Source organism: Nicotiana tabacum, chromosome 20, assembly GCF_000715075.1.
Source record: "Nicotiana tabacum cultivar K326 chromosome 20, ASM71507v2, whole genome shotgun sequence".
Taxonomy (NCBI): domain Eukaryota; kingdom Viridiplantae; phylum Streptophyta; class Magnoliopsida; order Solanales; family Solanaceae; genus Nicotiana; species Nicotiana tabacum.
Genome location: NC_134099.1, coordinates 89323425 through 89348655, shown reverse-complemented (window position 1 = coordinate 89348655; position 25231 = coordinate 89323425). Strand labels below are relative to the sequence as shown.

The window sequence follows — 25231 nt, the reverse complement described above, 5'->3', positions numbered from 1 at the left end:
TTCCAAAATCTAATTGGAGAGTTCGATATGATAAAATAATCTTAACTGTGAATAACAAAGAAAATTTAAAGCAAAAATTAAGAATTATGTCACGTCCTTAGTCTGACACTAAAGGTACGTGCGACACTTGACAACTTGATCACTATCTTGTATAACTCGATCACGATCTTACTATGTTAAGTCAACCTAAAACACTATACTCAAGATTGCTAAGAGAATATTAGAAAAGAAAGACAAGAAAATTTTGCCAAACGAATCTTTTTATCGTAGAGAACTTGATTGTTTAGCTTGGTGAGTTACAAATGAATACCTCCTTTATATACTAGTCTTCCAGGGGCTAGTGAGTAAATAATAATTATTACACAAGTCCCTTATTATTTATAAGTGAGTCCCTTCTCTAGAATTTTCTACACAACTAGAATCTTCCAAGGACTTTCCTAGCAAATTCATAGGGTTCTAAGGTCTTCCTACGGAAATCTCTATATTTCTCTAGAAGCTTCCCACAAGTGCTAGCCTCTTTGCTATGTAAGCTTTCCATATAGCAAAAATATATGCCAAGTGACACCTACATAGCACGATGATGCGGGGGTTCATGACACTATCCCCCACCCAATTTTGTGATGCCCTCGGCACAAAGCATCGACACGTATGCGTGCACCTTACCTTGGTATTTCCGGATATCTTTGTCCATTATCCATGATGCCTTATGGATTTGTTTGACTTTCCATGTCACAAGGTACTAGTCACAGTTCTTCTTGTCCCGTTTGTACTTTGGATGGCTAGCAATTATGGGCTTGATCCTTTACCCATCGGTATGCCTGTCCTTGCTCTTGGCCTAAATCTCCCCATGACTCGACCAATCTAGCAACTTCTCAAGCATCGGGTACATGCTTCCACTCCCTATTTGGCTACCCCTCCATGGTCCCAGCCTTGCTAGCAACCTTGTGTCACGACCCAAACCGATGGGCCGCGACGGGCACCCAGTACCTTACTCAACCGAGTACCAACGTAACGTATCTTTCTTATTACATCATCATATACACATGACATACAGGCCTAATAGGCTAACATAATCATTTATAAACTCAAAACATAGGCCGACAAGGCCGTACAATCTTTCACGTACACGACATATGTCTACAAGCCTCTAAGAGCACATAAATATCATAAAGGTCGGGATAGAGTCCCGCCATATCAAACAATACATGTCTAAATCATACTAACCAAACAAGCAACTCCAAAGCAAATGGAGCGCACCAACATCTTCCGCTGAGCTGATAGCCTACTTGGAGGGATCTTGACCTGTCTATCGGGACCTGCGGGCATGAAACGCAACGTCCCCAGGCAAAAGGGACGTCAGTACGAATAATGTGCCGAGTATGTAAGGCACATAAATAAGTAAATAAGAGACATGGAAGAAATATAGAGTACATGACTCAACTTGTAAGTCTGAATAACTTTGTAGATCATAAATTACTTTTAGCGTCATGCATATGTGTATGAATATCATGTCGTGCATAGGTACATGTCTCATAATATCATCAGCCTCTGAGGGCATCCCATCATATCATATCGGCCACTGTGGGCAAAATCATCATCGTATACCAACTGATCAGGTGGTGGTGCGTATATAACGCCATAACCTTTCCCATATCCCATATACATATATACATACATATATACATATATAACTCCATTTGAATACATACATATATACGCGTATATAACGCCGTTTGAATCATATTTCAGCCACTGTGGGCAACATCATTATCATATACCAGCTGATCAGGTGGTGGTGCGTATATAACGCCGTAACCTTTTCCCATATCCCATATACATATATTTACATATATACACGTATATAACGCCATCTGTCATGGGTCAATGCACATGTATAAATGAGTGAAATGCATGAAAATACATAATAATCTCGTTATTCTTTCCGGATAAACTTTTCTAACTGTGTATTATTCTGAGACCCATGAACAGAAGATAATAATAACTCTTATGGGGAATCAAGAATATAGACACCTCTACTATTTCTATGAATAGAGTAATTTTATAGAAAATCGTGTATTTGCTCATTTCTTCAGTATAATTTGGACCATGTCAAAAGAAAGAAGGGAGGACCTTAACATACCTGGAGTAGGGAAAACTCCGTATAATATTTTTGGAGAAGATTGCACCGCACTCCTTTCGAATCGCAAAATTTTACGTTGCTAATGTGCTAAAAATCTCGTTTGTTGAAGAAAATATCCTTACTTGTTACATAACAAATCGAAAATGTATTTACCAAAGGAAAAAGGTCCAAAGCTAGTAGCCCGCAAGAGAAATTAACCATGAGAAAGTCACGTTCTCCAGATGGGGCTCATCTCTGGGAGAGTAGAAATATTGGAATGAACTTCTAGGTGCATATGTTTCTCTTCCACCGTCGAATTCAAATCACACCTCACTTTGATAACTCAATTTATATTCAATGACTAATGGCTGGTATTAGCTATGACACAACTATCACAATTGATATACGGAAGTGAAACATGAGGCTTTTAGGAAAAACATAAGGAGTTTGGTAATTAATATCTTATTTTTTCCACCTAATCAAATATGACTTAAGAGTCATCTCTTTGATTAGTGGCTTGATGCCACGTGGGGGGTGTGGTGAGAATTTTAATCTTATTCTATAGTTAATTAATTAATTAGGTAATATCTCGCTACCCGGTAATTAACCAATTACCCGCATAATTAAAAATTATTTCAAATTACTTAATATACTACTCATTTTTCACATACCTTATACACCTTACTATCATGGCTATGTAGTACCTTGTATGGCACTAGTCCATAAATACCGGGTATTTTAGCTCGGGCCGTATTTTATCCCAAAATACCAAATTTTGACAAAATTCATTTTCTTAGACTTGCTCCCTCTTTCACCTTTATGAATTTACTAATCAATTGTGAAATAGCATAATCCTTATGATCCCCAAATAATCTTTTTCTTGGACTGATGTCAATTACCTTACGACAAATTCCACGTAAAATACTACAAGATGCAATGTCATCGTAACTTATTACTGCGGTGCGTAATATCACCGTAATGTAATACTGTCGGGTACAACACTATCGTAACTTAATACTGCAGGACGTAACATCAATCATAATATATTACAGCAGAGGGTAACACCATCGTAATATTACTACAGAGCATAACATCGCCATTATATAATAGTGTAGGACGTAATATTGACATAATATTGCGGGGCGTAACACCTTGACCCCTCTACTTGGTGCATTGTCTAAGTCGTGATAATGTGCCATTACTTTGGAATTCATTATTCTCGTTAACTATGTTCGCCCGACTTTTCTTGCTGCCACCATGCTCCTTTTTCATGGCTCCATCATAGGCCTTGGTATCATCTACTACCGACTTAGATTCTAATTGTATTCCCTTTATTCATGCAGTTTATCTTCTGTCACCCTCTTGTGCCTGCGCAAAGTTTCGGACTACTGATACAAGCTTCCCCAACTATGGGCATTATCTCGCCCAATGTGGCCATTTACAAAAGTAGTACCCTCTCTTAGGCACGTACTCGCCATTGTTTCCCTTTTTGTTTCCCTTGGACCATTGTCCGTTATGGGATGGCCCCCTAGCATTTCCCTCGTGTGCCTCAGTTATGCCTTTCCCATTATCCCTATCATAATCTCCTCCACCCTACTTGGAGTTGTCCCATTTGGACTTGGCAGGATCTATCTTGAAGTCAATGAGCGACTCCGCTACCGCTATGGCCTCGTCAACATTGGCTACTTGATGTTTTCTTAACTCCTGCTTTTTCCAATTTTGTAACCCATCCATGAAGTAGACGAGAGAATCTTCCTCGGACAATGTCAAAATTTATAGCAACAAGGTAGTGAACTCGCGCACATACTCCCAAATTGTGGCCATCTGTCAGAGCTCCCTTAGCTTCCGCCTAGCCTTATACACCATATTTACCGAGCAGAATTTCTTCTTCAACTCCTTCTTGAACTATTCCAATGTCTCAATATTGCATAGCCTTTTCTCCATGTCGACACACTTTCGACACCACCACAATGCGTCAATCTTTGAGAGGTACAACACAACAGTGTTGATCTTAGCCTAATCATCCCTCAGTTTGTCGTGCTTGAAATAGTTCTCCAAGTGCCAAAGGAAGTTCTCCACTTCTTGTGCGTTACGAACACCTTTGAACATTGGTGGCTTGGGAGTCTCGATCTTAGTCTCCCTCATCACAACAATATTGTTGGCTCCCTCAATCACGCTAGTATCAACCTGTTCCTCGAGTGACTCTATCTTTGCCTTCATAACATTGATAGCACGCCAATATCGACCTGCTCCTCAAGTGACTCTATCTTTGCCTTCTTAGAATCGATAGTACTCAATGCCTCCATGATCCTGCACTACAAGGAAGTGATGGTTTGCCTTAGCTCCATGTCAGTCTGTGTACGTCTTTCCAAGTCATTTTAGATACTCTCAATCTCCTCAAAAGTGTTCCCGTCAAGAACGCTAAGGGTGTCTTCTACCTTCCTAAGTGTTGTCCAAAATTCCCCACGTCGTCTATCCCCATGTTCACTTTCATAACCCATTTTTTACTGAGCGAGACGTCCTTGAGCAAGACCTTCACTTCATTTTTGCTCGCCTCAGTGAAAGATGGTTCTTGGGATGTAAGCCCTTCATTTGGCACAACCTCGGGTTGCACCTCCTGGCACTTGTTGGTGACATTCCTCTTTTTGTTACGGCCCTTCTTACCAGCAGCATCCTGGATGATGTTGGCAACGTTAATTTCTTCATCGTTTACCATTCACTTGGTTGCAACCTTTTCTCTATTAACACGTTGTCACGTCCTTAGTGTTGAACTAAGCGCACGTGCGGCACTTGACAACTTGCTCACGATCTTTCACAACTCTGTCACGATCTTGCTATGCCAAGTCAGTCTAAAATACTACACTCAATATTGCTAAGGGAATGTTAGATAAGACAAGAGAACTTTGCCAAATAAAGCTTTTTATTGTAGAGAATTTGGTTGTTTAGCTTGGCTCGTTACAAATAAATATCCTCTTTATATATTAGTCTTCTAGGGGCTAGTGAGTAAATAGTAATTATTACACAAGTCACTTATTATTTACAATTAAGTCCTTTTTCTAGAATTCTCTACATAGTTAGAATCTTTCAAGGACTTTCCTAGCAAACCCATAGGGTTCTAGGGTCTTCTTAGGGAGACATCTATATTTCTCTAGAACATTCCCACAAGTGCTAGCCTCTTTCCTACGTAAGCTTTTCGTATGACAAAAATATATGACAAGTGGCACCTATATGACACGATGATGTGGGGTAGGGGAGAAAGGGGTGGTCATGATAATTAGCTATGGAAGTTCCATTGTGAGCACCAAACTACGATGCTAAATTGCACTGTTAATAGAATAGGTATTGACGACATTAAAAATAAGACTAGTTTTTGATAAACAGACTATAGCACAAGAATTGACAAACATAAAATAAAAGAAACCAATAAATGATCTTATTCATATGGTGAGTCACTAAGCTTGATGGTTACTAGTGATGTATTTTAAAATAGCTAAGTGTGTTAAAGAGAGGAGAAGAGAAAGTAAGGATTCTAGTAATGTTTGAATCGTTAGTTTTGATTCAGGCTTGGCAATGCCATTAAATATAATGGACAGTCGTGACTTGGTGAATCTCTAAGTTTATGGATGTGGTTGAGAATCTTGAGGAGTTAGGACTTGCGATTCTCCAAGGTGACTGTGAACATCGAGGGGTTGATCTGGACTCATTAAAATCCTAGTGCATTGGTGTGCGGCCAATGGTTCGTCATGACTGTTTCGCTATACAATATCTCCTACGCTAGGTTTAGGCATCAAAGTGGGTGAAGTGCATAAATAGCACTTAAAGTTAAATTTTGTCCCTGCTTGCTTTATGAATAGAACTTTGAATTTAACAAGTATTGTACCTCGCTTGCCTCATGGGAAACATTTTTAACTTTTGTCCTTGAAGTTATGTTCACGTCATATTTCCTCCTAACTTTTGGCTAGTTGGGCTTGATTCAATCCAAAAATTGACCACTATAGCATCCACAAATTAGAAGTTGCAAATGTTATGAAAGTTTTAAAATACTATTTTTACACAAGGTTGACCCTACTTGAGCTTCTAGTAAAACAATAGCTTAGAATGTGATTTAAGTGAAGATTTTCAAATCTTAAACTTTACTCACAAATTATGAGAAAATAATAAAAATAGTCCACCATCTTTGCTAGTAGATTTAAAGTTGTCCCTTAAGTATTATTTGGGTAGTTTTAGCCCTATACGTTTATCGAAAATGAGTATTTTTGATCTCCATAAGATATTTATCAAACTCTAATTGTTAAGTTTAACTTAAACTATGGGGAAAAAAAATTGGCGAAATGGCTTCTCGGCCACCTAAACTTGCACCGGATTTTAAAGCCGGTATATGAACTTTTAATTTTCTCTTTAACACCTCAACTCAATCGATTATTTATAAGTGAACACCTCTGACCTTTGACTATGCTTATGTGACAGTAGCACATCAGACGTGGTCAAAGTGCGTGTTAATCATGCAGAAAAAGAGCGTCACTCGAATTACTAAACTTAAAAATATTAAATCTGAATAAGAAAAAGAAAAAGTAAATAAAAGACAAACAAATAAATTAAAAAAAAAACTAAATCCTAAATCCCTCCCGTAACCCCCTTTCTTATCTTCTTCCTTACCCTCCCCCCTCCCCCAGTTTCTTTCTCCTCACAATTTCTTCCCGATCCCCCCACCCCCACCTCCTTTCTCTTCATTGCGACTTTGAACAATCTCTTGGCCAGTCTTCATTTCTCGACAAACTAATTATTTTGACGTTGGTTGGTCTATCTCATTTTCTCAGTTGACGACAGATATGGTGGTGACAGTGTTTCCGGTGATCTTCTTTGGCCAGTTGAGACTACGAAATTACTAGAAACTTTTAGGGGTGGGAAGTAATAGGTGCTCAAGTAGGTATGTTAATTTTGATTTTGACGAGCGTCGCCGAGATGCCATTTTTTTCCGATGAAAACCTTGTCGGAATGATTTTGATATTTTTTTAGAAGATCTGATAGCTTCTTTGAACTAATTTCTTGATTGAGGTTTGATTAAGATATGTACTATGATGTGAATCGATCATATTTGAATTTTTACTATTGTCATAGTGGTTGGACAAGGGAAGGTTTTGGAGGAGTTATGGTGAAGAAAAAAGGGAAGAGAACAAAAATTAAAAATAAGGTAAATTGGTTTTAAAAGGGATGGGGCCAGATATTACAAATGTCAAACAATAAATGGTCTTAGTATCTGACGTGGTATTCATATCAGGCAATTGAGATACACGCTCTAAGAGAGCGATTTATTATAAGTATTTTTATCGAGTTGGGGTGTTAAATGAAAAAATCAAAAGTTCATGTATCGGCTTTAAAATCCGGTGCAAATTTAAGTGGCCAAGAAGCCATTGATAAAAACACTAGAAAGTTCCGTCAAAATTCCAAAAATCACAACAAAAAAAGTTACATGAGACATAAAAATAGACCAAAATAAAAAAAAAAAAATTACAATTGCAATAACTGCACTTCCAAAATGTGAGCTTCCATTAAATATTTTCTTAATTTAACAATTAGAGTTTGATAAATATTTAATGGAGACAGAAAGCACTTACTTTTGACAAACTTAAAGGATAAAATTGTTTGCATGATACTTAAGGGACTACTTTGAACCTGCTACCAATGATAAATAGAACTATTTTTGTTATTTTCTCATTAATTATCAACTTTTGCAAAAAAAAATTATTCAAGTTTATGTCCAAACACTATTACTACAAACTTTAATAGAAAACAATACTCAAACTAATGGTGCTTTAAATTGCAACCTTTTGTTTTTTTCTTTTTCAGTTTTAATCTAATTTTCGTAAAAGATAATATATATTTTATCGACTATTATTATTAAAACAGCTAAAAATATACATTCTGTCGTCGTAATTGGCTCACATGTTATGTCGCACAAATATGACCGTTACAAACGAAGCCAGGAGAGAGATATCTTTCTATTCAAAAATTGACATTTTTAACGACTCCACAATTGCTACACCGTAAGCCATTCCCTCTCTCCTTTTCTCTTTCTCCTTGGGGCATATACAGGCAACAGAGGGGACATGGCGATTGCAGCGGAGACTCAGCCGCAGCAACACAAGGTAACAATTTCTCACCAAATTATTAAGTTAACTTTTATTTCCTGTTAATTTTGTATCCATTAGAGCTCACGGAATTTTACCCAAATTGACTTATCAGCATTCTCTTATGTTCGATTTCCATGTTGCGATGAGCGAATTTGTGGAATCCCTTTTGGAGTAATAAAGTTTTTTTTTTTCTTTTTCTTTTCGTATTAGGAGGTAGACAATTATTTTTTCTGATTTCATGATAGGTATTTGGAACAAAATTTAGTATAAATTGGCAATTTTGGGGTGAATTTTCAGTTAACTGAGATCTAAGAATTAGGTCTGTGGATCCGGGATTTCCCACGGGAAAATTTTGAAAGCTATAGAACAAAATGGACTCGTTGACTTTCTTTAGCTCTCTTATTCATGGTTATGGAATTATAAGAATTTTTCTGCTTTAACTTTATTCTATAGAAATATATGCTTTTTTCTGTAAATTTTTCCTTTTGTAGACTGGGTTGATTACAATTATCAACTTATGCAGGGTTCTTCTGAGGGCGCAGTGGTGGATAACAAGAGATGGACTGTCAATGATTTTGACATTGGAAAACCTCTTGGAAGAGGAAAATTTGGTCATGTATATTTAGCTAGAGAGAAAAGGGTTAGTGCATCAGAGTTCCAGTTCCTATGTTCTAGATTACTGGATAATTATTAGTTTCAGTTACTCAACTAATTACGATTTTCTAATTGGTAATTCGACATATGTTTCATATTCTGTAACGTTGTTTAATGTGAATTTGTCGAGCATATGATCCTCATATTCATTCTTCTGGGAAATCAAAGTTTATTGGGGTACAGATGAAAAAAAGAAATAATTTATAAGTACTACTTATTTTGATATTAGCTAAAATTGCTACTGTGTATGTGAAACTACTTGGATTTAAAAAGTCTTTTGCCCGTTGATCAATCGTTTTGGAATCCTCACATTCTACCTTTGTTCTGTCTCTCTTCTTTATCGAAATTTAAGATTCGCGCTACAAGTGATATTGTGGATATTAAGCTTGGTTGTTTCTTGAAAACAGAGCAATCATATTGTTGCATTAAAGGTGCTATTCAAGAGCCAGCTGAAACAGTCCCACGTGGAGCACCAGCTTCGTCGTGAGGTTGAAATACAAAGCCACCTTCGACATCCAAATATCCTGAGACTTTATGGTTACTTTTATGATCAGGTAGAATTCTACAATCTAATGCTTTACTTGTTCAATTTGTGGACTGAAAAGAAGTAAGAGACTGATTATTGCATTATTATTGCAGAAACGAGTTTATTTGATTTTGGAATATGCTGCCAAGGGTGAACTCTACAAGGAGCTGCAGAAATGCAAATACTTTAGTGAAAGGCGTGCTGCAACTGTGAGTTCTTATCTTTTCTTTTTTCAATTAGGAGATTAAGAGAATTCGTGTTAGTTGGGAGAGCAACTAGAATTATATGGATCCTTAATATGTTATATGATTTCAACGTGCTCTTCAATATATGGATCAATTTGTTATTAAATTGATCAAAAGTTTAAATTTGTTTTCTTGCGGCCATGGAATAGTATGTTGCATCACTGGCACGAGCCCTCATATACTGTCACGGGAAGCATGTAATACATAGAGATATTAAGCCAGAGAACCTTTTGGTTGGTGCACAGGTATTTATTAAGCATTTCATTTTATTCTTGCTTTTGCTGTAAAATATGACTGAACTTTTATTAACTTCAATTTCTCATGGTTTCTACTTTTAGGGTGAACTTAAAATTGCAGACTTTGGTTGGTCAGTACACACCTTTGATCGTAGACGAACTATGTGTGGCACTCTAGACTATTTGCCACCTGAGATGGGTATGCTCGTTATACCAAATGTAACTTCATGTTTGCATTGCCGGACACAAATATTTTTTTCTCCAAGTTGCTTTCTGCTAACTGCTAACCTTCACATGGCCTGCATGATTATTTACTAAAGCAAAGCCTAATTTAATTAAATTTAGTGATGGTTGTACATTGCAGTGGAAAGTGTGGAGCATGATGCAAATGTGGACATTTGGAGCCTTGGCATCCTTTGCTATGAATTTCTATATGGGGTGCCTCCATTTGAAGCAAAGGAACACTCAGATACATATAGAAGGTAAATCTTCTCAACAAGTGGAAACCATTAAGAGTTGCTTTTTATGAGAAATGTAAAACTGAAAAGCAAAAGAGATAAAATGTCATATTTTTAGAAGCCTTGTAAAGTTCACAAGGAAAATAGCTATTGCCAACATAATCGTTGTGCTGATGAATAAATTTGTTACCATTGTCAAAAAAAAAGAAAAAAGAAAAAGAGATGGTCATATTGGTTTTTGGATTTGGCTATAGCAAAACAAGCAGTACCAAAAGAAAACATTGTTGCTGTTTATTGAACATCCTGGTTTGTGATGATGTGCGCAGGATTGTGCAAGTGGATCTAAAATTTCCTTCCAGACCGGTAGTCTCATCATCTGCAAAGGATCTTATTAGTCAGGTTATTTTCAAAATTATCCAACTGCTTTTTCGAATTAGCTACACTTATGTTTCAGCTTGACTAATTCTTAAAATCAATATTATGGAATAGCAGATGCTAGTCAAGGATTCTTCCCAACGTCTGGCCCTGAAGAAGTTACTCGAGCATCCTTGGATTGTGCAGAATGCAGATCCTTCTGGTGTTTATAGGGGTTGAATACATCCTCTCACAAGTTCCAATCTTGGAGCATACTATGATTCTTTATATTTTTTAAGAAGCTTTTTATCAGGTAGGATAAAACATTGCCATGTAAAATAATCAAGTTGTACGGATGTTACCTGAAAATGAGAACTACTACTTTTTCTTTCCGGCAAAAATGAGAAGAGTTATTTTACGAGCTTGTTATGTAGCCAAAAGTTTTTTTTTTTGTTTTTTACATTCTTTTCTATATTTATGTGTATCTGTCATTCTTTTCTGGCCATTTGGATATTTCTTTTCAGTTCCCCTAACGTGATTAGTAAAAAGCAATTAACTGAGTCACCATCCTACAAATATTAGTACTCTTACGGGTCGTTTGGTATGAGGTACAAGTAGATATAGTGCTGATATAAAATTTTAATACCACCTTAATACTTTGTTTGGTTAACAAACATAATCCCGGGATTAAAATTAGTACCGAAATAACTTATACCTTGTAGGAGGTCGAGTAACTAGTGCCGGGATAACTTATACTTGCTTCTTAGAAATTATGCAATTATCATTTTTAATACAACATACCAAACAGTTAATAAAAAATAATACCAATATAACTAATCCCAGCATAACTTATCCAAGCATAAGCCATACCAAACGACCCCTAGTTTGTTTTTATCAACGAAAATATCAAGAGTACTAACTACACATAAATCCCAAATCGACAAGATCTACTACATGAACCCTCATTGACCATGTTTCTTTGTTCAAGCTCAACTCATGTCATCACCATATAACAAATATAAATAAAAAATAAGTTAAAATATTAAATAATAATATTGAAGGTTCATTTTTAATAAAAAGCTGGCAATTAAAGAAATACGTGCATCTCTTATTCAGATCACGCTCTCTTTGGACTTGGCACTTCTAATTAGCCAAATGATCTTTATTAATGAGAGCGGAAAACACATCTCATAACACATCTATTGCTTATTTCTGTCAACGTCTCATTATAGATTTCAAGAGAGATCCAGACACAGTTTATCATTTATGTGCATACCAACATTCATCTCACTATTTAAATTTTATTACAAAGTATTCAAAAAAGTCTAATTTCAATTCAAGAATTAGCACTCTAGATGAATTAGCAATTCATGTTACTGCCCACAGCTGAGGCAGACCCAAAGCTTCAAAGTTAGCAAGAGACCACTGCACAAGCAAATGATGAAAACAAGAGTTACTTTAGTGGCATGTAAAGTGCGTTATTTCGTGCCGTCCTGGTGTCTTAGTGACCTGAGTTCTCATGTACATTGTTATCCCCATCCAACAACTGAGTTTGCGGCTGCTCCTCATTTTTAACCTCTTCAACATCTTTCGGGCACAAGAAGCTTGGCTGATTGGTTGACGAAAGAAGACGTGCCCACATCCTGTCAGTTATAACCACCATATTTTGCTTCTCGGTTATACGCTGCACACAAAAATGTTGGTTAAATATATAAGATGGTGCATCCATGGAAATAAGAATTCAACGGCTCTAAACCTTCATGGCAAATCAAATGCCCTTTTTGGAACCTGATATAGTTTGACAGAATTACTTTAAGTTCCCCATTTCATGAACCAAATCAAAGTAGAGTAGGTGACGAACGGAGGTGCTAAATACAGTACGCTTGGAATTGTAATAGTGGTGTTCATATCGGTTATGCTAAGTGATACTAGAAAAACAAAGATGCATTATTTCCCTTAATCTCGAAAACAGAACAAACCACTCCTGACCATCCTTTTGAGGAAAGGACAAGCATCAACTCCCCACTACAGACATGTAGAGACTAAGTTATTCAATAACACTAATATACTTGTGGGATGCTTTTATTTTTGAAAAGGAAAAGAAAAATTGATAAGGAAGTGGGATGCTTTTATTAACATCATAGAAATACATCTTTTCTCCAACATAGAACAAAATTTTCCAGTAACTGGTTTAACATGTTGAAAGCCTCTGGAACAGTCTCTCCTGGAATTAGGAAAACTTGGGAAAACTAAACAATGAGTCCAAATGTGCATATGGGCGGAGAACTGATCTTAAAGTAGAAAATAGAAAGAATTTAAGAAAAGCAGTGTGGGACTACACTGGGTCGTTGTTGTTGCTGTTGTTGTTGCATCCTTGACCTAAAATGAGAATTTCAGCTATTGACCCAGAAGCTGATAAAGAAAAGCACCTATGAAACTGAGCATAAAATGCCAGCAGAATGTTCTTAAAGGCACTCATAGTGCCTTCACATGTCCCTAGAGAAGAGCTGATGCCTAACTATATCGAGGCAGTCAAATGGGATGAAAAACCTGGGAGATTTTTCGCTTTTGCCAATTCTCACGTGCCTTCTGCCTGGTTTTTTTTTTCAAATGCAAAAAGAGGATGTTTGAAAGGGTAACCTTAAGGTGTTTATTAGTAACCAACATCTTATGTGCATGTTAAGGAAACATGGAAATCTTATGTCGTTTACCCTAAAATTTTAAAAATAAAACATTATGGGAGTAACCTAAAATTTCAGTTTTCATGGTTTTCAGTAATTTTTTATACTTTTTTCCATCGTTAAGCAGTTTAAAAAATTAAAGCTGACGAAATAATAATAATAGCTGAGATCCGCATGTCATTCACCCTTAACACTTCAAGCCTCGCCTTACACATTCCCTTAGAGAGCGCTGGGAGTTTGGCAAAGTAGTTGTTATCACTAGCAGCGAGACCCCAAAAATAGGACTCCAAGAGGTACGCATGGAAATTCTCAAGATCACGTCCGCCAAAAAGACAGCCAAGATTCCAGAAGAAAGCTAAACAAGTGAACACAAAACAGCTTTGTTGATGATTTTGCTTCGGTTACTGTTATATTTTTTAGCATAAATCTACTTTTTTGAATTTAAATTTCTGTTAGATTTTTTAGGTTTGTTGAGATATTTTGAGTTTTTTAAATTCTTCTAATGCAGATTTTTCTGCAGATTATATTCTCAAGTTGGCTATTTAAAGCCTTCTATGTTTAATAAAAAAGTAGAGACATTTTCAATCAATATTCTTGCTGCCCCATCTTTTAAAAACCAACAGTGGCATCAAGAGCTTCATTGGTCTTACGGGATCTGTGAGTTCTTCCAAAGAACCATTTTCAAATCATTTTTAACCAATATCAATTGTTAAAACCCATTTTCAAACATGGCAAGCAGCAGTCTCTCTTTGAATGCCCCACGAACTTTCACTGGTGAAAACTATCAGATTTGGTCAGTGAAAATGAAATCGTATCTTCAAGCCTATGATCTATGGGAAGTTGTAACGAAAGACAAACCATTACAACCACTCCCTGCAAATCCTACTCTTGCCCAAATTAAAAATCATTTAGAAGAGAAAGCCAAAATATATAAAGCCAAAACTGTGATTCAAAATTCAGTTGCAGATTTAATTTTTTCTAAAATCATTGAATGTGAGACAGCAAAAGAAGCTTGGGAAAGCTTAAAAAAGAGTACCAAGTGATCGAGTCAGACAAATGCAGATTTTAAATTTGAAAATGGATTTTGAATCTCTTAGGATGCAAGAAGATGAGACTATCACTAGGTATTTTGATAGGATTTCTTCTATTTTAATAGAATCACATTGCTTGGCGAGGATTTCAAAGATGACAAAATAGTTGAAAAAGTTCTTTGTGACGGTTCCAGAGAGATTCGAGTCCAACATTTCCTCTCTAAATGAGTCTAAAGAACTCTCTACCATATCTGTTGCAGAATTAATAAGTGCTCTTCAAGCACAAGAACAAAGAAAAGCATTTAGACAAGAAATGGTTATTGAAGGTGCTTTTTATGCACAAAACCAAAAACAACAACAACAACAATAACAACAACATACCCAGTATAATCCCACGGGTGAAGTCTGGGGAGGGTAGTGAGCACGCAGACGTTACCCCTATCTAGAGAGGTAGAGAGGCTGTTTCCGAAAGACCATCGGCTCAAGAAAAGGTGGAAAGGAAGAATAGGGGAGAAGAAGAGGAGGAAAGAGGGGGGAGGGGGGAGAAAGGCGATGCACAAAACCAAAAAAAAAGGTCAATTATCCTCTTTGCAAATACTGCAAAAAGAAAACACACCTAGAAAATTTTTTGTTGGTGGAGACATGATGCAATATGTGGTATTTGCAAACAAACATGCCATGTTATAAAAGTGTGTAAGTTCAAAGACGCTCAACACAATCCTCAAGCACAAACAGCAGAAGCAGTAATTGAGGAGGAGCAATTGTTTTAGAGCAACTGAAGCAAAGGAGGAGTGTTGATGATTTGCTTCAGTTACCGTTGCATTTTTTTAGCATAATAAGTTAGTTTTAGGATAAATCTACTTTTTTGAATGTAAATTTCTATAAAATTTTTAGGTTTGTTGAGATATTTAGGTTTTTTAAATCCTTATGCAGATTTTTCTACAGATTATGTTCTCAAGTTGACTATTTAAAGCCCTCTATGTTTATACAAAAGTAGAGACATTTTCAATCAATGTTTTTTAATATTCTTGTTGCCCCATCTTTTAAAAAACCAACAAACTTACATTGAATGGAATATAAGTCTGGCGACCGTTGACAAGCCCTGAGGTGTAACCTGTGTACCCTGCCATTGCTCCATGAACACAACTTTGAGCAAGAAGCGTGCAATATACATTGTCAGAGGCATTACTTGGAACAGCACGAATCATGTAAGTGGGATCTGGAAAAAGCTTTAATTAGCTCGATATATTTCGCAACAAATCAACTAATTAAGATGGTTGGAATTTCATACCTATATATTTAAGAGTAATGGCCATCTTGGGCTTTTTAGCAAAATGATCCTACAACAAGAGAACAAAGTGGTGAGTATAACAGAAAACAAGACAACATAGATTCCTCTTTAATTCAACTCAACCGTGACTTTTCCATGGGCTCTACCATTTTCCACAATTTTGGATAACGGCAATGTTTTAAAAGTGACATTAATGTAAGACTTATGCACATTGCTCATCAGGGTGCTTTGCACCACGAAGCTAGAAAATTTCCATAGTGCAATTAGGCATTAGCTTAACCATAAAGCAGAATGTTCAACAAAAATGATATAGTGCCAGCCACTTTACACCAACACACAACTCAGTTTTGATAGATGAGTAGATAACTATAAAACATTCAAGAATAAAAACCTAGTAACAAATAAATTAGATTAATGCATTGGCTATTTTCTTTTAACTTAAATGGCATTGTCTTCATTAGAGGCATATGCCTACTAGCGATAATGTGGTTACCATAAGGTAGGAGTAATTATGTGGTACAAGTTCTTCCTCCTTATTTAAATCCTTAGATGAATACTTCCCATCTTTCTAGAAACAGGGTAGAAGTAGAACGTTATAATCCTTTATTGGTTGGAATTAATTTGACATTTAGACAATGAGCATAGCACTACTGTCAAGACAAATCTGCATGCCCAAGTGGAGACAAACACACCTACAGACAGACGGACAGGCAGATATTTCTTGGTTTAATAAGAACTTCAAAAGGGAATTCATGAGTTTTACAACCATTACCCTGATTTTCTGGGAAATCCACAAACCAACATCTTGGAGAAGCTTGTTCCCTGAAGCATCTTGTTCATTTTTGGCAAGCGAATTTTCTGCTGCAAGAAGTTCTTGTCCTGCTCCTTCGGCTATCACAATAACCATGTGCCCATTTTCTTTGAGCCGTTTCTCGATGTATTCATATAATCCACCATCTCCTTCAAGATAAAAGGGCGACTCTGGAATTAAACAGCAATCAACATCTCTGCTCGCCAAAGTGGCATACATTGCGATGAATCCTGCAACAAAAAATCCAGAAATTTGAACTATGCCTGGAAAAGTTTAAAAAGATAAGCATTGAGAAAACAACTTTTCAGGGAGTATTAATTTTATGATAAGTAACTTAACAGGGCATTGTCTCTGAGATCGCTACAAATTATAAGTTATGCTCCACATGAAAATGATTATCCTAGAGGTTAGACAGACTCACTTTATTATTTTTTACCTATTAATGCTTCAATCCATCTAATGACCAGCTTCTGCAACAACCAAAACGAGAAGAGCTATTTACTTTTAAGAGCAAGATTAACCGACACTGTGTAAGAGATGTTATGCCAGTAGAGATGAACAAAAAATGCTCTTCATGAGAATTTGGAAAGAAACAGTCCAAGTTCTTCATGCTCTTCATGGTGGATAGTTTGGAAGGAAAGGAATGCCAGGTGTTTTGAAGACAGAAGCAGTCCTATTCAGAAGTTAAAGATGAATTGTATTCTGTTGTTTCACTTTTGGTGCAAGGAAAATTATGTGAATGATGAAGAATCGATTTTAGACATCAAAATCCTTGTAAGAAGAACAAGGATAGGTTCTGGCTTCTTGTGAATCTGTAAATGGTTACCAGCACAAAGGTTGTGCTGGTTTCTTTTTTTATAATACATAACTGTTACCTTTGTCAAAAAAAAAAAAAAGGCAGTCCGGTGCACTAAGCTCCCGCTATGCGTGGGGTCCGGGGAAGGGCCGGACCACAAGGGTCTATTGTACGCAGCCTTACCCTGTCATAAGTCATAACTAGGCTATAGGCATTATGTAATAAAATTTCAAGGTGCACAATACCACTATAGCGCCCCATTAGCTTCACCACACCAATACCATTCTCAGCACTTTCAGCTTCAACATGAGCTGCATTTATGGCACGTTGAGCCTCCTCTACAGCAGTATCAAAACCAAATGACTTGTCAATGACCTGAAAACAGAAACAAGTTTTATTTATTTTAATGAAGATCTCTATTAACTTGAAATAGCCTCAATCAGATTCGAGTTAAAACTCTCAAAATGAGGCTTTTAAAGACATCACATCAAGTAATGTGCTGTGGAATACATTTATGTTCCCCATTTGCAAGAACATAAAACTGTACTTCCTGAGATAATTAAACTGTTTATTATATGAAATAAAAGAAAAAAATCAATGGGTATATGAAGAGATGAAAATTACAGGAATATCATTATCAATTGTCTTGGGGATCCCAGCAACAACTACTTTGAGACCACGCCTCCTAATTTCCTGCAAAATGGTAGTAGGATTCTCTAATAAGCTTCCGAGAGGATAAGTACTATTTCATCAAACAAAGTATTGAGAACACCCAAAACAAGGACCATATCATGAGTCAAAATCAGATGCTACGATGTATAAAGTGAAGCATATACAAATGGTTGCTTCACTACTATTGGCAATAAACAAGCACCTTGAGATCCAATTTTTCGAAAACCATACAGAAGCCATATGAAAATTTCAAGAGGAAAGCAATCTCCTGGAAACTATTAGGCTGATATGCAAAGGCCACCCAAGTTATCCAAACTTAATAGAATTATATTGACATATGTAGCGTTTAAGAGCTTAACCGATGTATGATAAAAAGGGATCAAGATGTCGACATCTAATATACACGGTAAAGGACAACTTGATTAAAGAGATTGTTAAGTGATTCAAAATCACCTCAACAGCCTAATAAAAGGATTGGTTTTCACAACTTTTAGCAAAGAGTGAAAAAGCTCAGCACCATGAACACCTTTTGCCCTCTTATTCCCAGGAACTAACATACCTCATATATTACAGCTGCTCCTTTCTGAGTTCCATCACCACCGATTATATAAACCTGGACCAGTAAAAAACAAGTCATAGGTAGTCTAAATTTATTGAGTGAAAAAAACATCACTGGAAGACATTTTGAATGAGATACAAGGTTTGCCTCAGAGGATGCTGACTTGTGGTGATAAAATAGTTTCATCCCTAAAGATAGCTTGTGACAAAACTAACTCTCCCCCACCCCCCCACCCCACCCCCCACACACACATAAGGTCTTTTGCTTGAATAGGACATTCATGCTCACAGAAGCTAAACTTTCTTCGCCCCTAAAGAAGATTTTCATTACCAGTATGCTTCTTTGTTCATTAATAAGCAGCTATTGCAGAAGGTTGGAATATCATAGCTGAACAACAAGGGATGAAAGCAGAAAATGTATCTACCCGTTTACCACACCTGTTTCTGTACAACATATCCCAAAAAAGTAACAGTAATACTAACAAGACCTGCTTATGGACAATTTCGCACTAGAGGTACCTGATTAATTCCACGATCCTGTATGCTGTCAACAATCTTCGTGGTATCATGGCCTCCTCGTGATGTTCCAAGAATTGTACCACCACGTTTATGAATGTCATTAACAGTCTTTGGTGTCAAAGTGATGATATTCTTTGAATAGAAACCCCTGTAACCTCCCTTTGAAAAAGAAGTACAGTATCAGTTGCCAATGAAGTCCCACACAAATCTTTGCCAATGGGAAGCTGGGAAAACAGAATTACAGAAGTAAACACATATGGTGCAATCTCAATCTCCAATTGTCAAAATGTTAATATTTTAATAGCCAAAAAAGTCAAGACATAGCAATAGGGATCTGCTTTAATATCTTCACTTCCCACACATAGCGAATTGGTGACCTTTTACCAGATGCCACAGTAAATGATAAGAAGCAATCCAACAGAAACACCTCAATTTACATATCTGGCTTACTCTCACTTTCGGACACTGGTTTCAAAGATATCCCAAGTCATGGAAACCTCTGTGTTTTACATCATCAGTTTATGTTGGCCCACAGCCCGAATCGAAATGAAAATTTTATATGGCAATACAAGAAACTAGAAGCAACATTATTCCGTAAACTTTTTTATAATTTATTTGAAAGTTGTACATTAGACTGCATGGAAACAACCACTTGCAGAAATGCAGGATAAGGCTGCATACAATAAAACCTTGTGGTCCGGCCCTTCCCCGGACCCTGCGCATAGCGGGAGTTTAGTGCACCGGGCTGCCCTTTTTTTTTTAACTTGAAAGTTTTACATCGTTAGCATCTTAAACGCTGATGAATGACAAGTGTTGCTATGACAACATGCTGGGTTAAAGAGATTCTTAAAAGTTCTAATGAGAAAGGAGGCCATTGACTTATTGGTTAGAGCATACGTACCCTAGAGGAACTTTCTTACTCGTGGTTAGAATGTCACATCAGTTAAAAGTGCCGGTTGTAGTTTCCTTTAACATTGTATCAAAGTCAAAGCCATTACTAATGTTGGAGATGTTGGGTCTCCCATGTTATAATCCATGCTCCACATGTCTAGCCCCTGCCATGTCAGGTGGAGTGTTAGAATCCCTCATCGGTTATTTTATATATATAACTTTTGTCTCCTTATATAGCCTTGGCCAATTCGCACCACTTGAACTAGCTTTTCAGGTTGAGTTAAACCCAACGTCCATTATTTAAACACTCGTAAATGTCAAACATAACAACTAAAATATTCCTTTAGTTTCTTTTAGCATTAGTTAAAATCAATAAGATTAACACAACCCCCCCCCCCCTTCTTTTTTTCCTTTTGTCAGCTGAAGTATTTCTGTATGAAGAAGCAACTGATGATATGGAAAATTAGTCAAGTACAAATAGATGCAACTGGATCCCCTCCCCTTGCAATCAACTAACTGTGCATGCATCAATCACTTCTGCACGAGGCAAATGTCTAATCAAGCATAAAAGTTGAAGTTCAACCAACTCACATCTATTCCAAAGACTTTGCTGACCCCATACATATAATCAAGGCTATGTACAATTTCTCTGATCACAGTGTTTAGCCCTGGGCACAAACCACCACAAGTTACAATACAAGCACGAACATCATCCGAACTGAAGTACACCTGAGCAACAATGAAGCATGCTTCTCAGTGAAAAAATTTGTGTTCATACTTTTACTGATTCATGGAAAAGAGAGAGTGAGAGAGAGAAGGAGAATTGCATCCTGCCTCCCCTCTAGAGGAATGTACATACCTTCTGACGGGGACCAGCCCGGCGGAAATGCACCCCTCTTGGACTGTCCTTGTGAACGACAACCTGGACAGAGATTTGAACATTACTTCAAGGGAGAGGAGGAATCAGAAGTACTCTCTCTAATACAGGTTTCTCTGGCACCTAAATGGAAAGACAAGCTAGCACATTTCATGAAAGAAAACATAATAACGCCTTATTAAGATTTCTTCGCTGACATATCATCTCGGAAACAACTGAAAAGACTAAGGAATTGAAAAGGAGTGCAAAGCAACCAGTAACCATTCTGAAGAGTCAGATCAGCATATTGTTTTTCTATACCTTTCAGCTATTTCAGCTATACCATGGAGTCAATTCTCAAAATTTTGACATATACTTCGATTTTGTTCATCATTTAAGCATTCCATTTCAAAACTTAAACTCTGTTTCCTGAGATGTCACTTTTGGCAAGGATGGAATAACAAAGTTTTCATATGTCAGACAAAACAGCTAGACAGGTGAAATTCAAAAAAATATGGGATCTTCCGTTTTCCAAAACCAAGAACGATGTGAAATGGTCTTCTACTCTAGCTTTCAAGATATTCCTAAGTACCTTCTTTGAATCATTTGCACTCTCAGGATAGCAAAATTTAGAATCCTAAGACCAGCTTTCTCAAGATTCTATGTAGCTAAATGTAATTTGTCTTAGCATTTCAATTGGACATTGAAATGAAGATGGGTGTAAAAGAGCTTCTTTGCAGAGAATTTTAGACCCATGGAAAAAGAAGCAGGACCCACCTTTTGGGGGACAGTATCATCCATGTCAACAAAGTACTGCCTGAAACCACAATGAAAGTTCATAAGTTGTTATGGATGGAATGCACGAATAATGAACTGTAGACTAACTGCCGAGTAGCTTGAAGCATGACAAAAGAAATTTTTGTTGATTGAACTCACTTCACAACTGAATATGCAGGATTGGACCGCAATGGGTTGTCATAAGTCTGGAATCATGTAAAAGAAGGTCAATTAGTAAATATCAGCATCCAGTACAACAGAATGTCGGCAGTATAAAATAGGTAATTTTATTGTAATAAAATAGGTACTATTTATAAGAGCCAAAATTGAACCGTTTATGTCCAACAGTAACTAAGAATAGTAAGTCAGTAAGGCTACATGCCAGCATCCAAGACTGCTTAAAAAGATAATGAAATGGAGCAATTCTTTCCAAAAGCAAAATACAGACTGCATGAGTTTCTCCAACCATGCGATTGAATTGACAATAGGAAAGAAAACAAAGGAGAGAGATGACAAGGATATGGTTTTTTGTCTTAGGATTAGTTTATGGACCGAAGGAAGAACAGATAGAATAAAAGATAATTCCCTTTGAAGTGAACCAAATACTTGGCATTCCAACAAAACCTGGTCTAAGCACTTTTCTCCACAACAAATTTGCAGACATCTCGAAAACGTTCTGTAAATGAGTGCAAGTTCACACATCTAACAATTGTCCACCAACAACTGACTACAATAAAACAAACCCTAATGTCTGTTAACTTGAAGTCTCTTGTTTGTCGACACAAAATTAAAAATTTAGATAGCATCTACCAGCCGAGCTAAGCACCAAACTGTGGATGCCCCGAAAACATCTTTTTACATAAATGCCAGTTCAATCAACTATTCATCCACCAACAAGTCAGACTGTAGTGTGTGCCCTCATCAAGAAAGTTATGAACTTCTTCCTCTAGCGGACCACCTAAAACTTTCAGAGAACAGAACAAATATATTAATTTTCATAAGCCTGTTTCTTTTTATACCAATCTTGTCACATAACAATAGAGCAGAAAATTCCCCTTCTCTTTTCATAAAAGGGCTTCTGATTTTATCTCCTAGGTTCTAACATACTTCGTCAATAGCCCCATTATCATTTCCCACAGAGAACTTTATATAGTAAAATCCAGAAACTACTCATGTTCTGCCAACTGTGGGAGAACATGCGTACTTTATGGAACCATAAATTCTGTATACAAGTCCATGACGTTTAAAAGTTGTCAATAAATTTCAAAACTGAATCGTCAATATTAGTGCACAGCATTAAGTTTACCACAAAATAGAACATATTCCTAACTATTATTCAAAAGGGAAAGAAAATGACAGAGTATACAATTTTTCCTTTTATTCCTTTGAAAAAAACTGTCGGAGAGGGTGGTCGGATCAAGCTAGTCATGCTTTAGCTTCCATTTCTTTACAGTTGTAACTGAGAAATTCGTTGCTTCCTTCAAAAAGTAAGGAGCGGAGGCAGAGCGTAACATAGTAGCTTTGGCTCAGATCCTGTATATTATGTGTCAAGAAATCCACTAAATATATACAATAACAACAACAACAACAACAACAACAACAACAACAATTAAGCCTCAGTCCCAAACAAGTTGGGATCGGCTATATGCATCCTCACTGACCATGTTTCTCCATTTAAGCTCAACTCATGTCATCATCATATAAAAAAATCCACTAAATATGTAAAAATATAAAATTTGGAACAGAGTTACTAGCACTTGGGTTGCTGTCCCAGAATCACGAACACATAAAGCTCAAATCTTGGATCCAGCTATGCTAAAAGTAATGTCCCTTCACTCTACCCTTCTCCGCTTATATACCATACTCTGTTCAACATCTAACTCGTGAAGTGCACTTACCACACATCCCGATACAAGCTGACCCAACACCACCATTATAAAAAATAAACTAAAAAATTGGAGAGGGTGGATCGATCAGGTGGGAGAAACAGCATAACGGTGCCATAATTAACAAAAACAACCAATTGACATTATGAAATGAGAAAATCAAACGAATAGAGATTCAAATATACATCTAAATACATGCATATCGAAAATTATTATTAGATAGAGAAAAGTGAAAGGAATTACAGGAAGATCAGGGATGTAATCAGTCAAGTGAGGAACATCTTCAAGCACATAACCATAATCCCCTTTCACCACCTTCATCTGGTAATTACTCTCTGTACCCATCTTCCGAAATATACAAAATAAATCCGAGTATTCTGAAAAGAGAGTAATAAGTTAATATGTTAGATTCAAGTCAACCTAAGAAAAAGGAGATTGGTTTTTGGGTTCATGTAAGAAGAAACTGGAATATAGTATAGTGCCAAAAATGGGACAGTGAGTGTATATATATTACTCCCTCATTTGAATATATACTATTAAATAAGGTAATTTCTTTTATTAGTCTATTCTAAAATAAATAACACATTTTTAAATTTGAAAATAATTCAACTCTAAACTCTTTCATTTTACTCATTTACCCTTAAAGAGAAGCTTTTATAGCTACACAAATGTCATGGCCCCATAAACTTTTTATCTCTTAAGCTTTTAAGACCACAAATTTTAAAAATATTCTCTTTTTTTTCAAAACTCCTTACCGAGTCAATAGAGAGTATATATTATCTATATCTATATCTATATTATATTAAAAGTACGGAGGCCCTTAGCGAAATGTCGTTCGTCTTTAATACTCTTTAAAAATAAATTTTATATTAGACAAAATAGTAGTTTAAACTACTCTCCTAATATTTAGATTTTGAAATCAATTAAAATTTTACCTTATAAAAATTCTTAATTTCCTTAATTGATCCAACTTGAATTAAAAGAACGAAATTTTTGGTCTTTTTCTCTTTCAAGCGCCGGCAACTTCTTGTAGCAAGTTGTTTGCCATATTTTTTGTAGAGTTCAACTATTTATTTTTTTGGAAACAGGACAATCAAAAAAATAAACAAGGGTAAAAAGAAGAAGTACAAAGACGAGAGCAAACACGGGGGATTCCAGAGCCACAAGCAAACATCAAAGAACAAAACACTGCTCTGCAGAAACTTAGGGTGTGTTTGGGACGAAGAAAAATATTTTCCGAAAAATATTTTCCAATTTTTTCATGTTTGGTTGGCTTAAATATTTTGAAAAATATTTTCCTTATCAATCCATTTTCCTTCGATTGGAGAAAAATGTTTTCCTTATCAAGAGAAGGGAAACATTTTCCAAAACTCCTTTTCAACCTTCCCCATCCTCACCAACCCACTCCACCCCTCTCCAAAAAAAAGTTTTTTTTTTTCAAATTTCAGTTTTTCCGGTACCACCCGCCCTACTACCCCTCCATCCCTCGCAAAAAAAAATAATTTTTTTTCAATTTCAAATTTCTGCTTTTTCATTTTTCTACATCACCCACCCCAACTCCCTCACCACCCCTCCCCCGCACAAAAAAAAATTACCTTTTTTTTGTAATTTAAATTTATGTTTTTTTTTCGTTTTACTGCCCCCCAGCTCCGCCCCCACCACCCTGCCCCCCCCCCCTCCCGAAAAAAATATTTTAATTATATTTTTCAGTTTTAATTTTATTATTTATCGGTTTAAAG

The 25231-nt window shown here is 36.4% G+C and overlaps 2 protein-coding genes across 2 annotated transcripts; one reads left to right on the top strand and one right to left on the bottom strand.

The window, feature by feature from the left end:
- The first annotated feature begins 8107 nt into the window (after positions 1 to 8107).
- On the top strand, positions 8108 to 11144 carry LOC107781980 (serine/threonine-protein kinase Aurora-2). Its single transcript, XM_016602794.2, has 9 exons — positions 8108 to 8265; positions 8774 to 8890; positions 9312 to 9458; positions 9544 to 9639; positions 9825 to 9920; positions 10014 to 10110; positions 10276 to 10393; positions 10696 to 10768; positions 10862 to 11144. The coding sequence occupies exons 1-9, from the start codon at positions 8227 to 8229 to the stop codon at positions 10961 to 10963; spliced, it is 885 nt and encodes a 294-aa protein (XP_016458280.2). The 5' UTR covers positions 8108 to 8226; the 3' UTR covers positions 10964 to 11144.
- Positions 11145 to 11972: 828 nt separating this feature from the next.
- LOC107781978 (ATP-dependent 6-phosphofructokinase 6) lies at positions 11973 to 23988 on the bottom strand. Its single transcript, XM_016602792.2, has 13 exons — positions 23736 to 23988; positions 21766 to 21812; positions 21607 to 21646; positions 20833 to 20895; positions 20565 to 20702; positions 19083 to 19241; positions 18565 to 18618; positions 17958 to 18026; positions 17579 to 17708; positions 16499 to 16767; positions 15727 to 15775; positions 15500 to 15654; positions 11973 to 12407 (listed from the first exon to the last, which is right to left on the bottom strand). Exons 1-13 carry the CDS (start codon positions 23835 to 23837, stop codon positions 12225 to 12227), a joined length of 1458 nt encoding a protein of 485 aa, XP_016458278.1. The 5' UTR covers positions 23838 to 23988; the 3' UTR covers positions 11973 to 12224.
- Positions 23989 to 25231: the final 1243 nt, after the last annotated feature.

Bases quoted from the DNA above. Each gene is read 5' to 3' on its own strand.
- LOC107781980 (XM_016602794.2), top strand. From the start codon at position 8,227: ATGGCGATTGCAGCGGAGACTCAGCCGCAGCAACACAAG. The intron at 8,266-8,773 runs GTAACAATTTCT...CAACTTATGCAG, and splicing joins CTCAGCCGCAGCAACACAAG to GGTTCTTCTGAGGGCGCAGT. The intron at 9,459-9,543 runs GTAGAATTCTAC...TTATTATTGCAG, and splicing joins ATGGTTACTTTTATGATCAG to AAACGAGTTTATTTGATTTT.
- LOC107781978 (XM_016602792.2), bottom strand. From the start codon at position 23,837: ATGGGTACAGAGAGTAATTACCAGATGAAGGTGGTGAAAGGGGATTAT. The intron at 20,703-20,832 runs GTATGTACATTC...ATTGTTGCTCAG, and splicing joins GGGCTGGTCCCCGTCAGAAG to GTGTACTTCAGTTCGGATGA. The intron at 16,768-17,578 runs GTATTGTGCACC...TTTTTGTTGCAG, and splicing joins GCTAATGGGGCGCTATAGTG to GATTCATCGCAATGTATGCC.